This window comes from Garra rufa, unplaced genomic scaffold (genome assembly GCF_049309525.1).
Source record: "Garra rufa unplaced genomic scaffold, GarRuf1.0 hap1_unplaced_010, whole genome shotgun sequence".
Classification (NCBI taxonomy): Eukaryota; Metazoa; Chordata; class Actinopteri; order Cypriniformes; family Cyprinidae; genus Garra; species Garra rufa.
This window is the reverse complement of record NW_027394285.1, coordinates 675,175-695,496: the sequence shown is the minus strand read 5'-3', so window position 1 is coordinate 695,496 and position 20,322 is coordinate 675,175. Positions and strand designations below refer to the sequence as shown.

At 36.2% G+C, this 20,322-nt stretch overlaps 1 protein-coding gene across 1 annotated transcript in view; it reads right to left on the bottom strand.

Moving 5' to 3' along the window:
• Positions 1-15,888, bottom strand: part of LOC141314572 (uncharacterized) — a 34,978-nt gene extending 19,090 nt beyond the window's left edge. The window contains exons 1-4 of the mRNA XM_073832661.1: positions 15,804-15,888; positions 11,958-12,916; positions 9,222-9,395; positions 925-1,299 (exon numbers count right to left, since the gene is read on the bottom strand). Of these exons, the coding sequence (XP_073688762.1) occupies positions 925-1,299; positions 9,222-9,395; positions 11,958-12,916; positions 15,804-15,888 (1,593 nt within the window). The remainder of the gene's footprint in view (positions 1-924; positions 1,300-9,221; positions 9,396-11,957; positions 12,917-15,803) is intronic.
• Positions 15,889-20,322: the final 4,434 nt, after the last annotated feature.

Here is a 20,322-nt window from a genome sequence, read left to right as displayed (position 1 = left end):
TTTAAAATTACCACACTCAAAATCAATTTAAGTGTTAGTGATAATAATGCATTCATATTAAGTGTACTTAAGTACAACTTTTGAGAAAATGTACTTCTACTACGGTACATTACTAATAGATTTTTAATAAAATCAATTTAATGTAAACTTAAAATTACCACACTCAAAATCAATTTAAGTGTTAGTGATTATAATGCATTCACATTAAGTGTACTTAAGTACAACTTTTAAGAAAATGTACTTCTACTACAATACATTACTAATAGATTTTTAATAAAATCAATTTAATGTAAACTTAAAATTACCACACTCAAAATCAATTTAAGTGTTAGTGATTATAATGCATTCACATTAAGTGTACTTAAGTACAACTTTTAAGAAAATGTACTTCTACTACAATACATTACTAATAGATTTTTAATAAAATCAATTTAATGTAAACTTAAAATTACCACACTCAAAATCAATTTAAGTGTTAGTGATAATAATGCATTCATATTAAGTGTACTTAAGTACAACTTTTGGGAAAATGTACTTCTACTACAATACATTACTAATAGATTTTTTATATATTAACTTATTTTAAACTCAAGATTAGTATGTAAACAGTGTACTAAAAATCAACTAATGTTTAAAGCATTTAAAGCACACTTTTGAAAAACACTAATAAAACTCTTTTGGATGTTTTTTCTGTAGTGTACTTTATTGTAGTACACTAAAAAAATATTTAAGTATTACTGGTATTTAGTATACTTTTGTCAAGTGTACTAAAGTCCTACTGAAGTATAAACATACTTTTAATTAGTAAATTTATAGTGTATAACCATCAAACTTTTATTTAACACAAAAAAAACAATGTACTAAAAATGTATTTGCGGGTATTTAAGTGTATTTTAATTGCATTTAAGTATATTTTTTTTTCACCTGGGTCTCTCCAGAGTGAACTCTCATGTGTCTGTTAAGGGATCCTTTTTGGTTGAAACTTCTTCCACATTGCTGGCAGGTGAAAGGCTTCTCTCCAGTGTGAACTCTTATGTGGTCTTCAAAGCGTACTTTATAATTAAACTTCTTTCCGCACTGAGGGCATGTGTAGGGTTGCTCAGTGTGAATACTCATATGGTCTTCAAAGTGTTGTTTTTGATGGAAACACTTTCCAGACTGTTGACAGGTGAAATAACTTCTAGTCTTTTGAGTCCTTTTCCTTTTCTTCTCAATCTGTGAACAACTAAAAGATTTTTCTTCATTTATGAAATCATGATCTTTCTCTTCCATTTCATTTAGTACTTGACTCTCCTCTTTCAGTGCCCTCAGGTCTAAGGTGAAAAAAGACAAAAGTTAACCGCAGTTTAATGGCACAAAACAACAGACATAAAAACATTCAAACATATAAATTGTCAAAACTAACATACAACTACAGTCTATATCCACTAAGCAAATGTAAGAGGTGTTGAGTCTCACTGCACTGTTACCCTTTTAGCAACAGAGGGAGCTCACAAACAAGAAATCACCGTTATATGAAATGTATGACAAATGCGGATGCAGAATATAAACAAAAGCACATGGAGGACACAAAACTGAAAACAAATAAATACTTGATTTTAATCATATATTATTTAAGTTCTTTATCAAGCAGTCTTTAGCATTGTGTGTAATACAAATCTTCCTAGACCATAATTCCCATCGGGTCGCAATCGTACGTTAATTCAGATGTTAATTTGCTGGTGACTGAAAATGAGTTTTGCCATTAAAATTGTTTTAAATGTCTGAAATGTCGATGGTAGTTGGCAGCTTGATATGAAAATGTTGGAAATAAACAGCATTGCTGACGTCTTGGATTAACACCACTTTTGTTCCCTTAGCCCCACTTGGCCCAAGATATTTAAATGATAATTCATATGTGAGGTTGACGAATGATAGGAAAATGTGTTTATTTCCTGCCCGATATACCGTTATTAGGCCGACCTCAAGAAGCAGCTGTTAACAATCTGTTCATTTATGACATGGACCATTTTTACTGTGACTGACTAAACAACAAAATTTTAGTCGACTAATCCTCTTCTCGACGACTAACATTCAGTAAACTATTAAGGGGGCAGCACTAGTCGAGTGAAAGTGATGGCTGTCACCAGACCTTATTTTGCATATGTCTCAATTACATCAGACCAAGTTAGACCACATGCAAAATTTTTATTAAACTATTTCATATGAAAAATGTTACTCAATCCTAGCGGTGCACCTTAACATTTACATATTAAATGAGACAGAAGTCTACAAATGCTGTTTTTAAATCAGAGCTGAACTTTAAGAAAAACATTAAGCTGAAATTCTTTCAAAAAAGAAAGCTGCAGGAGGGCAAACAGAGCAGAAAAACACCTGACAAAGACAAATGAATTGAGAAGATGTACAGGACAGTTCATAGAGTAGTCCAGATTTGAGAATGAAAACCAACCTGTTTGTTCCTCAGTATCTTCATGTTTGACTCTGAATGTTTCTTCAATCTTCATGTCTTCACTCTCCTCTTTAATAAATGCCATCTTGAAAATAGTGTCACGTGGATCTCAGTTGCTCCACCAGTTTTTTTTTTTTTTTTTTCTGTTTGGAAACGCCCTGTTTAAGATGAGAGTAATTAACAGAAATATAAAAAAAGAAAAAAATTAAATCTCTGTGTGCATCTCAATCAGCTCTAGTTCAGTAGTCAGTGCACTAGTAAGGGAATCAGAGTAATAGTTAATGGACTTAAATGATTTGATTTCACAAACACTCAAACCTTTTAACTTACTATTCCATTTTGATTAACATTTAATGATTAGTATATTACATTTAATCGATTACACACTTTAAAATTGCTATTGTTTGTAAAGGTTGTCATTTCTCATGTTTGAGTTTGTTCTCGTTGTATTGACACTGTTTTGAGCAGCAGGTCTCTCAGCGAGCGGCGATTCGAAACAGTGAATCATTTTGTGGATCAACCGATTCAATTGACTCGGAGTTTGTAATTCGTGTTTCTGATCTGAATCACTTCTGAGAGAGAAATCAGACTGATCTGTGGATGCGCTTTACTCTCTCAAAATAACGTTCATTATTAGATCAAATATTACAATATTAATGCAATAATCATAAAGTTTAAATCGCCTGTAAACCATATAAAATAGAGTGAACACGTATGAATTTAAACACTTTAAATGATTAAGAAAACAAACCTTCAACTGAAAGCATTCACTGATGCAGGAGCGCGCCGCAGCCTTATGACGTCACATCACCAGATCAAAAAATAAAAGTCCCGTTCACGCGCTTATGTGTCTGTGATCCAAAGAGTGCACTGATATTTACAGGGAAACACATATGAACTATAAAACGTATGCCAATGTTATTAAGAGTTTTTTTCTTGGTGAAATACACATTAAAATATATATAAAGAATTAAATGATAAAAATATTATTTTACACAAATTTACAAATGGTGATATTTATTATACTTATTTATTAATTATTGTATTTTTCCAAAATGCATTCATTCATTCTTTCATTTATTCATTTATGTATTTCTGACAGTGTTCATGTCCACAATTTTTTCTTTCCATGTTCATTTAATATTTACTTAATTTTGTATTTATTTCTGCATACATGTCTACATTTATTTACTCATTTACTGAGACATTTATTTATTTAGACCTTTCTTTGTCAGCAAGGGAGTATCTCTGAGGCCACAGTGTGACGCACCCAAAATGTGAAGCATGTGAAAACACACTCCCTAAGAGGATTCCAGGATGTTTTTTTTTTTTTTTTTTTTTTTTTAACCACTTCCAAAACAACCCCCTTTCAAAAATTTGGGGGCATCTGAATCCTCAAACATGCAATTAATATGATATGAAACATTTATAAAAAAAACATTTATATTTTCATTTCAAAGGTGAAGAAACAAATGACTTCATTAAGTAATATCATGACAACGATGTTGAAAAACTGATTTAAACTGAAGTGTAAAAAAATTGATAAATGTATGTTCCAATTTTATTACACTTTTGTCTAGTAAAAAAAATTACTCTTATAGCTTTTTACTTAAGTATTTTTTTTTAAGTCATCAATTTGTTAAATAAACTAGATTTTACCTTTATTGTGGATATTTCTATACGTCTATTAATTATTCAACAAGACTTTACAGCTTGACACATCAGTAAAGGAACTGTTGATAGAAGATGAGAAGTATCCAAATGAACTGAAGATCAAGAAAACTGCATGTTAGATGAATCTGATCAGGAAGCAGGACCAGTTAAAAAATTGTCTGGGACTGATCAAACTGATACTTACAATTAAAAGAGTGCTTTTCTAACTACAAAAACCCAACCAAAAAAACCACAGAAACAGAGACAATCTGAAAAACAGAGATGTCAGCATTCATTCAAAATGCCAGTGTAAGGCAATCTTCTGCTGATCATTCAGAAATTAGCAACTAATATCAAATGGAAATGGTAGAAAATGACTGAGATTTCTTTGTTACCTCCTGGACCTCTGACAAACCCAACACTTTCATATCCAATCAATGAATTTTGACAAAAACATATTTCACCTATTATCGTAAATAGTAATAGTAAGTGTCAGCTTAGAATAGAAAATAGATCTTCACAAAACTAAAAATAAGGCCATAACAAATCATTAACGCTCATTTAATTTCCAGCTCAAACTATTATGAATATAATCTTTTTTTTAACAGAGACATACAGAGAAATGACACAGCAATATCTAGAATCTATTCTGATTCATCATCACAGTTTCACTGAAGATCCAATAAATACATAAACCCAGGATAGAGCGTCTGAGTGAATGTGGTGTGTTCTGTGTGGATGAGGCTCATTGTGTCAGAGACGCTGGAGAAGGACAGAGTTCACTCTCATCCACATACACTCCTATTCTATGGCTGGACAGGGGTTAAAATTTGGCCCTGGACAAATCCAGCCAATCCGGCCCACAAGTTCCACATGAAAGTTGTCTTTGGTTCCCTGGTGAAAAAACAAACAAACAAACAAACAAACAAACAAAAAAAAAGCTAAAACCAGCCTGTGCTTTTCCAGCTTGGTCAGGCTGGTCAGGCTGGGAAACCACCAACTAAAAGACCAGCTAAAACCAGCTACTTCCAGCTTAAACCAGCCAAGACCAGCCAACCAACCTAGGCTGGTTTTAGCTGTTTATTTGAGCAGGGTTATATGGTCTTTAATTGGAGTACATGAATGAATAAAACAGGAGAGAAACATATAATGATAAATACTGCTGAATTCAAATGCAACTGACTTAATTGCATTTTTGCCACAGAGAAATGCATGCAGTAAAGCATTGATTTTGAGCTAGAATGCAGGAAATTAGTTGCTCATAAATTCTGCAATAAAAAAAAAAAAAAAAAAAAAAACATTCAGTAATAAAAATCCTCACACTCATGTCGTTCCAAAACTGTATGACTTACTTTCTTCTGTGGAACAAAAAAGATATTTTAGGAAAGTATCTTCCTTTATGTTCCACAAAAGAAAAAAGTTAATACAGGATTGAAATTACATGATGTTGAGTAAATGATGACAATTTTTATTTTTGGGTGAACTACCCTGGTGAAAAAAACAGCTGGTCAACCAGCCTGGTTTTAGCTGGTCATAGCTGGTCAGTAGGCTGGATTTAGAGGGGTTTTGGCTAATTTTGCCAGCCTAGGCTGGTATTAGCTGTTTTTTTCAGGATGGTGTCCCTTTAAGAACTTTATTATGTAGGCTATAGTAAAGACCTAATTTATATACGACCCATATTGAATTGTTTAATCAGGCTCTTATTTAATTAATATTTTAGTCCAATTAAATGAATTACAACTAAACATTTAAAAGAAAGAAGTTATTGCTTAGAATATTAGTATAAGTATAAAAGTTGACTTCTTTGCAGCGGATGACTTGTGAAGTGTGTACGTACGAGCGCTGCAAGAGCGAGCAGAAAGAAAGAGCAGTTCTGTTTTTTTGGCCACAGGTGTCAGTCGTGAGTTTAAATTTCAGAAAATTGCATATAGCCCCTTTAATGTTCTCATATCACATGACTGTATAACACAATTCTGTGTGTTATCTGAACGGATCAAGCAACTTGCGCTGTTTATCACTGTACATCGTGGCAGAAGCGCAGCGCGCGTTTATCAGCTCTGTGCGGGTGACTGATCCCACTGCTTCACACTTTTCGGCTATTTGCGGTTTTGAATGCGCTATAATTTTAAAATAGCGCCTAATATGGGGGAGGTCTCCCTCGCTTCGGTGATTGGCTCACCGGAAATATCCGGTGCTCCTGATGACCAGTAGGCTACACCCCTGGTTCATATACAGTAGGCTATCATGAAATACCTGTCCGTGATCGCAGGGGTTTCGTACCCTTCATATTTCGGACTTATCTCAAACTCCGGTCGAACTCTAAATAGCAGATTTTGTCAAGGGGAGATGAGGGCTGGACAGGAGGGAAGCAGGGCGTGGCCTGAGATTTCATTGGACTAGCTCAATGTCCTTTAAGACTCGTAAGATTTGTATCTCAGATACTCTACCGATATATATATATATATAACTGATGACAGCCCCAGCCCAAAAATGTGCGTCGGCCCGGTGGGCATTGCCCGGTATGCCCTATGGTCAGTCCAGGCCTGCTGGACACTACAGACAGTTCAGCCCGTCTGTTATTATGAACAAATTAGTATCTAGAGGGAGAGCAGAACAAACTCCAGGATCATTACGTCCAAACACACATTCATCACCCTTTCCTTTCCTGCTGATGCTCTTATATGAGACTGATATCTCCACACCAAACATCCCACTCCACTCAATCTCCCAGAAACAGCATCCACAGACTCTCTCTCTACAAAACACCTGAAGATTACATCCAAGTAACTTACTGTATAACCCAGTGTTTCCCAACTCCAGATACAAAATATGCGGTGGGCTGAGGACAACCAGCACATCACAAGAACGCATCTGTTTACAGAATAATCCAGATAATCCATCTGATTAATTACAGGTGATCTAATATGAACCAGTCTTGACTGCGCTTATTTCACTCCTTCCCTCATTTCAGCGGCCTTCTCTCACCTATATTTCAGTCGAGGCGCATCTCAAAGCGAGATCAAAGACGGATATCACATTATCACTCTCACGGTGTTGCTAATAAACATGATATAATTTCAGCTGTTTTTATATGAAAAAAAAATATGTAGAATACCACATGGCATTTTACACTTGCGTCTCTCTTGTCTTTCTTTCTTCAATTATTCTGCTTATACTACGCTTACCACACCTCAAGACATCAATCAGATGATATATTTCAAGACATTCGTCCAGTTTTTGTCCTTAAAATGGTATTGTGAGTACGATTAATTTCTTACGCAGCTCATCCAATTCATTCGTTACTAATTCCAAAACGTCATTTTAGACCTAGCAACGACGCTTGAGCGTTTGAGAGCAAACTAATGCAGTTAATAATGAGGTTTAGACAGAGAGACAGACAAGCAAGACAGATGGCAAGAGAGGGGGAGAGAGATATAAAACTTGTGACTTACGTTACCTCTCTAAATCTGTGCTTCTCTCAAAAGCGACCGGCAGCATTGTCTCTACTAATAGTTAACTTTAAGTTCATTTTCTTTAAGACCATGCCGATACCTCGCATGTGAGAACTGTCATGTCGTTTTAAAGTTGTTAATCGTCAGATCAGAGCTAACAATATTAGCGTGTATGCTAACGTGTGAGTAAACTGTATGTGTGTGCATCTGTGAGGAAGAGAGAGTGGGAGAAATAGAGTACGTGCTTTCCGAACATAATAAATCGTAATTTTGTGGCAAAAACATGGACATAATCTGTCGTTTTTATCCTATTGTTTACTGTATTTATTTGTTTGGCCAGTGTCATTATGGGTTTTGGTTATTTTGTAAGGACCTTTGAAATATCTGAAATCGTGTGACAAAGTGATATAGACGTACTGCAGTCAAGACCTGCCTGAAAATATGTTCGCCGTGCATTTCTCTGAAAATAATACACAACATTAGAACGTTAGTCAGATTCAAGCATTCGGCCCTGTAGTATAAATATATATGTATATACACACACACACACACACACAAAAGTGGAAGCCTGCCGTAGACTGCATTAATAACTGCCCCTTACATAATCAGGCTGGTTTTGAAAGGAAATGTGACTTTGTTGAAGCCCTGAACTTTCAGCAACAGCTCCAGTTTCTTGCAGCAAGTGCTCGAAGAAACTCACACCATGGAGAGGACAAGACAAACAGTAGATTATCCGAGCCAGTGTGAAAAGGAGCGCTGTAAGGCACAGTAAGGATGATTCAAAGGGCGGGTGATGAATGGGGGCCCTCCAAGCGATCACGATTTCTAGTGAGGGTGATGTGTTTGTTAATGTTGTTTAAGACAGGTGTGCCAAACATGGTCCTGGAGGACCTGTGTCCTGCAGAGTTCAGCTCCAACCCCAATTAGGGTGTACTCACACTAGGCACGGTTGTCGTGAACCGGGCCCGAGTACGATTGCCCCCCCTCCCCCTCTGGCCTGCACTCACATAGGGTTTCAGCATTCGTGCCGGAGCACGCTTACGTCATTATGTTGCGATGGTTTCAGGATAAACAGGAAGAGCAACGCTCTCGCTGAACGCGAAATAGTTTACTTCGTGGATAATTATTTTAAATCGTTTGGTCCGCGGTGGTCCTCTCACAGCCTGTTGTTAAACAGGTCTATCGCCTTTGTGGCACGGAAATTTTCACGCAATCATGCTGCTCGTGTGCAGAGGTTTTCAATTACCTGCTGAAGCTCAGAAATGACTTTGCAGCTTTGATTACGGACTACAAAAACGTGATTTACCTCGCAAAAGCGTGACATCCCGCGTCCTGTTCCATGCTCCAGCACGGTTAGCACTCACACTAGTCAAACGAACCGCGCTTTGGTGGCCAAACGCACTCAGGCACGGTTCAAACTGCCTAGTGTGAGTACACCCTTAGACACACCTGAACTGGCGAATCAAGGTCTTACTAGGCATGCTAGAAACTTCCAGATAGGTGTGTTGAGGCAAGTTGGAGCTAAACTCTGCAGGTCACTGGCCCTCCAGGACCGGGTTTGGGCACCCCTGCTTTAAGAGCAATCATAAAAATATTTTTATAACAATTTAGAATAGAAATTGAGTATTTTTTTAGAGCTATCTCTCTCAAAGAGGCAAAAAAGTCACCTCAGGAGACACTTCAGTCACTGCAAGAGGAGGACACACGGAGTTGAAGAAACTTGTGCCTTGATACTGGTAACAGCTTGTGCCTTGGTACTGGGATACTGACACCACTGGTTTGCGCCTCATCAACCCAGTGAGCATGGCACACGTGCAGAAGGTACAGCTGAAATACTTGCCCTGAATTTAAGGTCCACCCGGTGTTCAGCTTTACACAAAACCTGGCTTCGGGTTCGAGAAGGGTGACAAGATTCTGGACGTACTGAGGTTGTCACAGTTTATGGGTTCACGCACTCATTCCTGCATTGTGTCTGTCACTTGCTGTGAGTTGTGTGTGTAGTGGGCATGTCGGGCTGCTGCTCACGAGCTGATTGTTTCCAGCTGCGGCTTATTAGCTCAGCTTTTTAATGCCTGTTCTATTTGCCGTGTGTTGTCAGATCGTTGGTTTTCCTGGCCTTTCCTCATGTTTTCTCCCCGCTCTCATCTCATATGGATTCTGGGATTGCAGATGAAAAGAAGGATTGGATAGGGATATGATTGGATCCCCAAAAGGGAATTCCTAAAGGTTAATAATGAAAAAAAAAACTTAATAATTAGTTAAACAGAACTTTATTACATTAATTTAACACCATACACAACAGCCTACTTGCTGCACAGTCTGCAACTTTTGTTAGGGCACCTTTTTTTGAGACATATTATTGATATTTAACACATCTATTTCTTTCTCTCCCTGACCTTGTCTTTCTGCTTGAGCAGCACTAGTTGAAAATATTGTAAACAATAACATAACTAATTACACTGGTCGGACTAAGCTCTGTTTTAGACTGATACCTCTGGTTCAAGATGGTCCTCATCCTCATCACGTGCCTTTTTCAGTCGCGGAAAATACTTTTCAATAGTCATCTGGATTGAAGCAGCAAACATTCAGTGTAAGAGTAAAGAAACAACATAATTTATAATAGGTTTATTTGATTCACAGCTGCTGCATAAATTGTTTTGACCTCGACAACCCAACTAGGCTAGCCTACATTTTACCGCAAACTTGCGACTAGTTAACTTTCTAAAGAAGACGCAATCGCGTTTGCTAAGGGTCGGGACTTACGGTAAGATCAACACACTGAAACTATTGTATTCCGAATATAAAATATTTTATAGCACTTTTTAATCTGTGATTGTGTGTTAAAAGTGTTCACGAGATACCAAACTTTCGCCAGCCGTCTTCTCTACACAGATGATCCAGACAGATGTGGTGTGCACGGAGGGGAGGGGCTGTGTGCAGGGGCGTAGCAACCGGGGGGGGGACGGGGGGGCTTTTCCCCCGCACTTTTTTTGACCTAGCGCCAATATTCCCGCCCCTGGTCTCTGATTTGTTACTTAGATTTGAGTGAAGTAACATTTAGCCAATCACAGCACGAATCTCTTGTGCGTCTGCCATGAGCTTCAAATCTTGTTGCTCTTGTAAACAGAATGAATGTACTGTATGAACATCACCTTTGGGTCACATGACCATACTGTCCCCCCCCCACTTTTAAATTGGCTGCTACGACCCTGGCTGTGTGTCTGTGTGTGTGTGTGTGTGTGTGTGTGTGTGTGTGTTTGAGGGAGAGACGCAAGTGACAGAGAGATGAAGAGAGTATGGAAAGGAAATGCAGTTGAACGAATTCGCTGTGTGTTTTAAATAGCGTACAAAAGAATAACGAAATGCAATATGTGACGGTAGGTATTGATTGATTTTTTTTTTTTTTTTTGGTCGGTGTTGAATCTGTGGCGGTCGGAATTTAATCTGTGGCGCACCGCCACAGATTCGTCTATGTGTGGGAAACACTGAACTGTATATGGTGGTGTTGTATGTCATAATGTATATGTAGGAATGTATAGATATTTTATAAACATGATATATTGTGTGGCTGTAACATTTGTTATTTGTTAGAATATGATGTAAATATTTTATATGTTGTGTAGTATGTTTTCTTAAGGACTCCCAGGCTATGACTCCAGCTGTAGGGGCTGGGCCAAGAGCTGAGCCATAGGCCACTATGCCATGGCTGCCCAAACTGTCTGCTCCGCCATTGCTTTCCAAACTCCATGATCAACATTGGCTCCCTGATCTGTCTGGATTACCCTTTGTGGATTTTATAAAAATAAAAATAAAAATTTGTTTAATTCTCGTCTCGTTGCACACACACAGTCGTGACACTATGAAGGTAAAAGTGATATAAGGCTATAAAAGTTTTAAAGTACTGTGTGTGACTTTGATAGTGCAAACTGGAAGAGTTTTACCCACTGTCTGAGGAGTGTATAGTTAAAAATGACCGAATTGTGTAATTTAGCAACAGAAAAAATGCTGTATTATTATTAGTAGTAATATTTTGATTCAGAGAAATCAACACATGGAATTGAGTGAAATACTCTACATAGATTTGAAACTACAGTAAAGCAAATGGTCTGGTATGACCTCAGAAGTACAAAAACAAAACAAAAAAAAGCCTTATGGTGAAATAAAAAGAGATGACGGATGCATGGAGGTGATCAGATGTAGCCCACATTCAGCTCCGGTGTGAACATAGACTTGATTTCACACACCTTTTTTCTCAGTACACTCTTGAACAAAATACACAGACAAAGTCTTACATTTACATGATTGTTCTGTAAGTGTGATGAAAAACAATGTTTCAGTACTTAATTGAATGTATTTCAAAATGAGTGTGTAGATGATTGTAGAAATTGGTGCTTTTTCTAAACCTCTTCTTGCATTGAAGAAAACAGCAGACTCTTTCCAGAATGAGTTTGCAAATGACATATCAGGCTGCTTTGACGTGTGAAACTCTTCTCACACTGAAGACACTTGTACGGTTTCTCTCCAGTGTGAACTGTCATGTGAATCTTAAGGTTTCCTTTACGCGCAAATCTCTTTCCACAATGTTCACAGGTGAAAGGTTTCTCTCCAGTGTGAATGCTCAAGTGAATCTTAAGGCTTGCTTTATATGTGAAACTCTTTCCACACTGAGGGCAGATAAAAGGCTTCTCTCCATTGTGAATTTTCATGTGAATCTTAAGAACTCCACTTCGTGTGAAACTCTTCCCACACTGTTTGCAGGAGTAAGGTTTCTCTCCAGTATGATTTCTCATGTGGATATTAAGATGATATTTTAGAGTAAAACTCTTTCCACATTGATCACATTGGAATTGATTCTCTTCAGAGTGACTTCTCATGTGAATCTTAAGTTTTCCATTACATGTGAAACTCCTTCCACACAGTTTGCAGATGAAAGGCTTCTCTCCGGTGTGAATTCTCATGTGGACAGTAAAGTAATGTTTGTTTGTAAAACTCTTCCCACAAAATTGGCAGATGAAAGGCTTCTCTCCAGTGTGAACTCTCATGTGGACAGTAAGGTTTTTTTTCCATGTATAACTCTTTTCACACTGAGGGCAGGTAAAAGGCTTCTTTTCAATGTGAATTTTCATGTGACTCTTCAGATCTCCATTTCGTGAGAAACTCTTCCCACACTGTTGGCAGCTGTAAGGTCTCTCTCCAGTGTGAATTCTCAAGTTAGAATTAAGGTTTATTTCAAGTGATGAAGTATTTTTATTCTGTGAGCAACTAATTGATTTTTGTTCAGTTTTGAAATCATGTTTCTCATTTTGATCTTTCTCCTCTGTTTCATTGAGATCTTGACTCTCCTCTTTCAGTGCCATCAGGTCTGAGGTTAAAAATTAAAAACATAAGTTAACAGCAGTTTAATGGCACAAAGAAACCGACATCAAAACATTTAGACTAGTGCTGTCAATTAATTAAAAACTAACTAAAGGCGCGGTCACACTGCACTTTTCGTTCCATTGACTTCCATTCATACGCATGCGAATGCGTTAGACCGGAAACGCAAGCCCGTGCGTAACATTTCGCTGCGTTTGAAAGTTCAAGCTTGGTGAACTCTAACCTGCGAAATTGTATCACGTGACTCAGTGTGACCAACAGGAGATCGATACGTCACAGCTTGACCTCTAGCTGAATGAAAATAACCTTAAATTTAAACATTTAAAACTCCAGTACTGCAGTAAAGTGTAGTAGATTGCATATTTTTACATTTAAAATGTACAATTAGTTGCTGAATTTAACTTTTTAAAAAGACTGCATAGCATGACGTCATATCACGACCGTTGCAGCAGCATCCGAGGGAATTTCGCATGATCAAAGTCTAGTGTGACCGCGGCTTAATTTGACAATAAACAATTTCGCATTAAATCTCCAATTTAAACAATGTAAATGGAATGTAAAACAACATAAAGATTGTACATTTAAAATATGTAGCTTATTGGCATATTTTACCACGTAGCCTATTGTTAATGAAGATCAGTCTCATTAATACAAATACTGCAACTGATCAGTCTCTATTAAAGGGATAGTTCATCCAAAAATGAAAATATGATGTTAATCTGCTTACCCCCAGGGTATCCAAGATGTAGGTGACTTTGTTTTCCTCAGTAGAACAAAAACCAAGATTTTTAACTCAAGCCGGTGCAGTCTGTTAGTGATTTAATGGCAGTGGACGGACATCAGACTTTTAAAAGTAAACAAAAACATGCACAGACAAATCCAAATTACATCCGGCTCGTTACACGTGTATGCGCTCTGGTGTAGTATACGCAAACGCCGTAAGGGGAAATCTGTGATAAAAAACAGTCCCGGATGAGTTTTCTCAAGCAAACGTAAAATCTGTTTGAACAATCAGGATAAGCCAAAGTATTTACCATTTTGAATAGCTGCTATACCCACAATCTCTGTGCACTGTGTGAACAATGAGTGTCGTACACACTTGACAGATTACTTCCGGTGATTTTTTATTACTTTCAAAGGTTTGGTGCCCATCCACTGCCATTAAATCACTAACAGACTGCACCGGTTTTAGTTAAAAATCTTGGTATGTGTTCTGCTGAAGAAACAAAGTCACCTACATCTTGGATGCCCTGGGGGTAAGCAGATACACATCACATTTTCATTTTTGGGTGAACTATCCCTTTAAGTGCATTTCCTTCCAATTTTAGCCATTAATTATAGTCTTAACTAAAAACAATTATTTGTATATATTGTTGTGCTTTCATTACAACTACCATATAATTATAAAAAAACAAAAAAAAAAAAAAACATAATATGTCATGCTTATCTTCACGCTAGAGAATTTAAAAGCAGGTTTTAAGTAAATCTTCTAATTAAACCGACAGAAGTTACGATGAGTGATTTTTGGCTTCTTTTTTATTGTTTGGCTAAAGAGTTGGAGAGTAACAAAGTACTGTACATGTTACATCATCTCATATTTAAAATACAAAATGAGTAACTATTATGGTAAACTATTAGGAAACATGTTACCTGTTTCTGATGCAGAAAAGTTAGTTCGTGCATTCATGACGTCTAGACTAGACTATTGTAATGCACTACTAGCTGCAAACACAGAATGTTCCCCTAACGTTCCCATTTGGTTATTTTTTTCAGGAACCAAATGAGAACATTCCCAGAACGTTCCCTGCAGGTTATTTTTAGTAGACATTACCATGTAAATGAATTAAAACTTTTCAGATGACTCTGATTTTTCTAATGCTGAAATGGCATATATTTTTTTCATCATAAACAAACTATAATCTAATGTCCAAAATAAGCTTTTAATAAATGACATCAAAATGGTCAAATCGCATTATAAGCATTATAGTATATAGTTTTTTTATAGCTAAACTAAGCCAAGGTTAACTGTCTGAAAATCATATTATAAAGTTTATTTCTTAACTCCAGCACACACTTTTTTCCATCACGCGCTTTCTCCTGTCTTCAAGATAAAGCGGCGCGCTCTCGTAATTTAAAAAATAACGGACATTTCGTTTTACTGACTGAATAACGTTTGTTGATTGATCTCTTTAATGGATAATTACTTTTAACTAATACATATACGAGAGTAAATATTGTTATTTTAGGGAGATTAGACACGTCTTATTGAAGAAAACATAATGATAACTGAGACGTTTTCATTTAGTGACCAAAAGAGGGAAGCACATCATCGTTAATTCAGTGGTAAGAAACGAATGTAATGTTATCCTAGTTAAAGTCAAATAAATGTTATTCGTTTTAATGTCTGTAAAAAATAAAAAAATACACATTTTTAAAATCAAATATTTTTTTGAAGTCATGTTATTTGGTGCTTTAATAAACTTAAAATCTGGGTTGTTTTATGGTATGGTACTTCTACATCTTACATCAACGAAACCGAACATATATTTAACAAGCTACAAGCTGGTGTTTCTGAAATATGATTATTTATTGCTTGTTGTAATGAATATTCAGTGCTATTTAAATTTTAATATCGCACTTTTGATGACAGCAGAAAAAATCACTTAGGATTAAAACATTTAAACAAAGTTAAAAACTGAAGTGTCATTGTTTGTCTCAAGCAAAATAAAGTTTTTTGTCAGATACCACTTTCATTGTTTTCTAATCAAAAGCACATACTGTCTAATATTACACAAAATGTTTTTTTTTCTGTAGAGCTGGACATTTTAATAAGGATCAAATAAGTGAGTCCAGCTTTGAGAATGAAAACCAACCTGTTTGTTCCTCAGTATCTTCATGTTTGACTCTGAACGTCTCTTCAATCTTCATGTCTTCACTCTCCTCTTTAATAAATACCATCTTTATAATAGTGTATCACGTGGATCTCAGTTGATTCAGCAGGAGTTTTTCTGTGTTTGGTAGAAAGAAAAATAAATGTAAACTCAATCTCTGGGTGCGTCTCAATTATCTCCCTAGTTTAGCAGTCATTATCAGATTCCACTTTCATGAAAACATTTGCTGTTTGTAGACGTTGTCATTACAAGTGTTTGTTGTTCTCGTGGCATTTCCAGTGTTTTGAGCAGCAGATGTCGTCAGTGTGCAGTGATTCAAAACAGTGAATCATTTTGTGAATCGATTGATTCAGTTGACTCGGAATTTCAGAAAGATCCGTTTCTATCAACACTACTCGCCAGTGACGAATTCGTTAGGAAAAAATATTCACTATATAGGGACTACAGTGCCACTAAATAGAGCATTACAGAGTTGTATTGGGCTAACAATTCATTTCACAGTTTTATATGCATTTCTCTAAACGAGTTGTCTCATTTTAAACACTTTCAGTTGTTAAAAGCACACCTTTCTCCGTTTGAATCCAGATGCAGGAGCGCGCCGCAGCCTTATGACGTCACATCTCCAGATCAAAATAAAAGTCTTGTTCGCTGAAATCAATATAATTTTAGATTATTAAACACCTATAGTACTGTACAGCTGTACGTGGGATGAATTGAAGGGATGAACTGCAGATTTATCAAAAGTGCAAAGCTATTGATACTAATTATACAATTTTATATCTAATACATAAAAAAATGAATAGGAATATTTCAAACTCATTAAGATTTTTTTTAATCAAAATTAAATTTGTGTTGGCAGAGAGATGTAACTATTATTAACTGAAACTGGATCCTTATGACAATGTATTTATCTTTGAAATTAAAAATCTATGACTGTAAAGGATTATATTATAGATTATATTATTATATAAAGTATTAAGTATAATAGCCTGTGCTAAAATGAGATTATAACAATTATCTATCACATGAGTAATATCTCTGACTGAAAAATATGTATTAAATTTCATATTACAGTGTTAAACACAACATACAGGGTAACAAGTAACAGCAAGCTACTTCATCTCAGATCAGAAATGATCTTTCTATTAATTGCATAAAATAAAATAAAAATGTTTTTACAGAACATCAGAGTGAAACATGTTACAGTCTTGTCTATTTTTAAATATTGCTATAGTTTTATATTTTTATGCATGTATAAAACCCAATTATACCAACATTATGGAAACAACATCCATCTATTCCTTACATTCCTGCTTCTCCTCTGCAAGGTGACATGAACTGTGTTGCTTACAAAGTAATACAATTTTTATTAACTTTGTTTGAAGTTGACAGTACCCTTTTCCAGCCAGTATTAGGGCAATTCAAGTAATTGTTAGATTTATATTAGAATAATGATTTGGATGGTATTTTTCCCAGTAAGTAGTTTCAAAGAAATTATACAGATAATTACATCATACAGAGCCTGGTAAACTGGCCAGTTATTAGCACACAAGTAACTAGTACATTGGCATTTTTTGAACAGGTTATATATTCATCTCTATTTTTTCCCCCAGAAAACTGAATTGAAACCATAAAGTTAACAAAAAAAAATTTTTGTTATATGATTTACAATAAGCAGTATCTTTAAGGCATGAATGGTTAATAAACTTGCATAAATTCAATATACATTAGTAACAAATGGTCAAAACATAGAGCACCATATATAATTTTGTCAAGTCAAGTCAAGTCAAATTTTATTTCTATAGCACATTTAAAAACAACAGAGTTGCGCCAAAGTGCTGTACAGAGCTACAGAATGCAAATAAAAGCTATTAGAATAGACAAGATAAAATACAATTATAGACACGATTTCACCCGATATAATCCCTTTAATAGATCATATAAGATCAATCCAAAGTGACTTAATTAAAAGCCAAAGAAAATAAATAAGTTTTAAGAGCTGATTTAAAACTGGATAATGACGGGGCAGATCTCACAGTGAAGGGCAAACTGTTCCAGAGTTTAGGTGCCGCAGCAGAGAAGGCCCGCCCACCCTTGGTTTTACAGCGAAAGCGTGGGACAGTTAAAAGAAGCTGATTACAAGACCTGAGAGTTCTTTGGGGAGTGTAAAGAGTCAGAAGGTCAGATAAGTATTTTGGTGCATTCCCGGATAGCGCTTTGTACACAAAAACTGCAATTTTAAAATCGATTCTGAACTTAACCGGGAGCCAGTGTAAAATTTCTAGAATAGGTGAAATGTGTTCTCTCTTTTTTGTACCGGTCAGAAGTCTCGCTGCAGCATTTTGAACAACTTGCAGGCGAGAGATTGTAGTTTGAGGCAGACCACAGTACAGGGAATTACAGTAGTCCAGCCGTGATGTAATGAAGGCGTGAATTACAATCTCTAAATCTTTCCGAGACAAGAAATGTTTTACTTTTGCAATCGATCTCAAGTGAAAGAAACTGCCTTTTACTACTGAGCTAACTTGTTTTTCAAAATTAAGTGCCGAATCCAGAGTAAATCCGAGATTCCTTACATGAGGTCGAGCACTGACAGGGAAGGAACCGAAATTAGAAGTAGATGAGAAAGTAGATGGGCCTAAAATCAAAATTTCGCTCTTACTTTCATTTAGTTGTAAGAAATTATTTGCCATCCAACATTTGATCTCCTCAAAACAGTCGTACAGTGCTTCCAGGGGATAAGACATATCAGATTTTGCCGGTAGATAAAACTGTGTATCATCAGCGTAACAGTGATAGGATATTCTATGTTTCTCAAAGATGGCACCCAGTGGCAACATATAGAGCGAAAAGAGGAGCGGGCTTAAAATGGACCCTTGTGGCACACCACAGAGTAGGGGAACAGATGTAGAAGTAAATTTCCCCATATTTACTGAGAAGGTTCTGTCTTTGAGGTACGAGACTAACCACTGCAAGGCAACACCCTCAATGCCCACCACTTTTTCCAACCGATGCAGCAAGGTACTATGGTCGATCGTATCAAAAGCAGCGCTTAAATCTAGTAAGACAAGCACTGCGTGCGATCCGTTGTCCAGGATTTGCAACAGGTCATTGTTGACCTTCAATAAAGCAGTTTCTGTACTGTGCATAGATCTAAAACCAGACTGAAAAGTATCAGAAATATTTGATGTGCTGAGATAGGTATTCAACTGGCTATGCACAACTCTTTCTAAAAGTTTAGAGATAAAAGGCAACTTAGATATAGGTCTAAAATTGTTGAGGAGAGAAGGATCTAAATGTGGTTTCTTAAGCAGAGGGTGAACTACAGCATGTTTAAAACTAGCAGGGACAATTCCGGTTGCTAGAGAACTGTTAATAATATCTGTTACAGCTGGGCACAAAGTTTCAAATACTTCCTTAAAGAGACGAGTAGGAACAACATCAGACTCACAACTGGAACATTTTGCCCTAGAAACAATATCAGCCAGCTGAGAAGAGGAAACAGGGTGAAAACAAGTTAGTGAATCGATTGGTGAGCAAATCAAAGGTGGAGTATATATTACTGGCTTAATGGAGCCCTTGATCGTCAAAACTTTTTCATTAAAAAACTGTGAAAAGTTCTCACATGTTTCTCGAGATAGAACAATGTTTCTCGAGATAGAACATATTGTTAACATGTTTCTCGAGATAGAACATATTGTTAACATATATGATCATATCATATAATACAATATACAATTTTAATATATATTGTAAACTTATATGGTCATAACATGCAATACCATATAAAAGTTAACTATATAAATGCTTACAATATATGTTTATATACAAATTGAACTATGGGAAATTCATATATATATTGCACTATATTTAAAGAACCATTTCTTGCTTCCCTTTTTTAAATCTGAACAACCTTTTTGCCACAAAGCACCTTTTGTGAAACAAAATGTTTAATCAGATGTTAAAGGTTCTTTATGGAACCATTTAGACAAAAAGGTTCTTCTATTGCACATTGTAGATGTACAGAATTAAAAAAAAATTCTAGAATTACTTACTTTTCGTAAACCTTGTTTGGCCATCTGCTCCCTGGAACCATACAGGATTACTCCTGTGATGTAATGACTTAGTTGGTATAACTGAGAATTCAGTCCCTTAGTATTAAGAATTGCTCGGATGTAACACTCCATAGCCTAAGGAGAAAATTTACAATATATAAACTGAAATAACCCTGATTCTGTGCTAAATGCTATATTTTCTTACTTGTATATATAGTAAAAAAAAAAAAAAGATTGTCATGATGAGCATACCTCTCCAAATAACCATTCATGAGGCTTCAGTGTTTGGAAAGCACTGTGATGGAGCACTGGGTAGAATTGAGATTTTTTGGCCAGGAACCTTGTCTTCCTTTTCCGCATCCAAGATTCCTGGGGATCTTCAATGTCTACTGGTGGCGCAGGCTTGAGCAGTAAACTTTGGGACAGCTTGTTCTCAATTATATGCT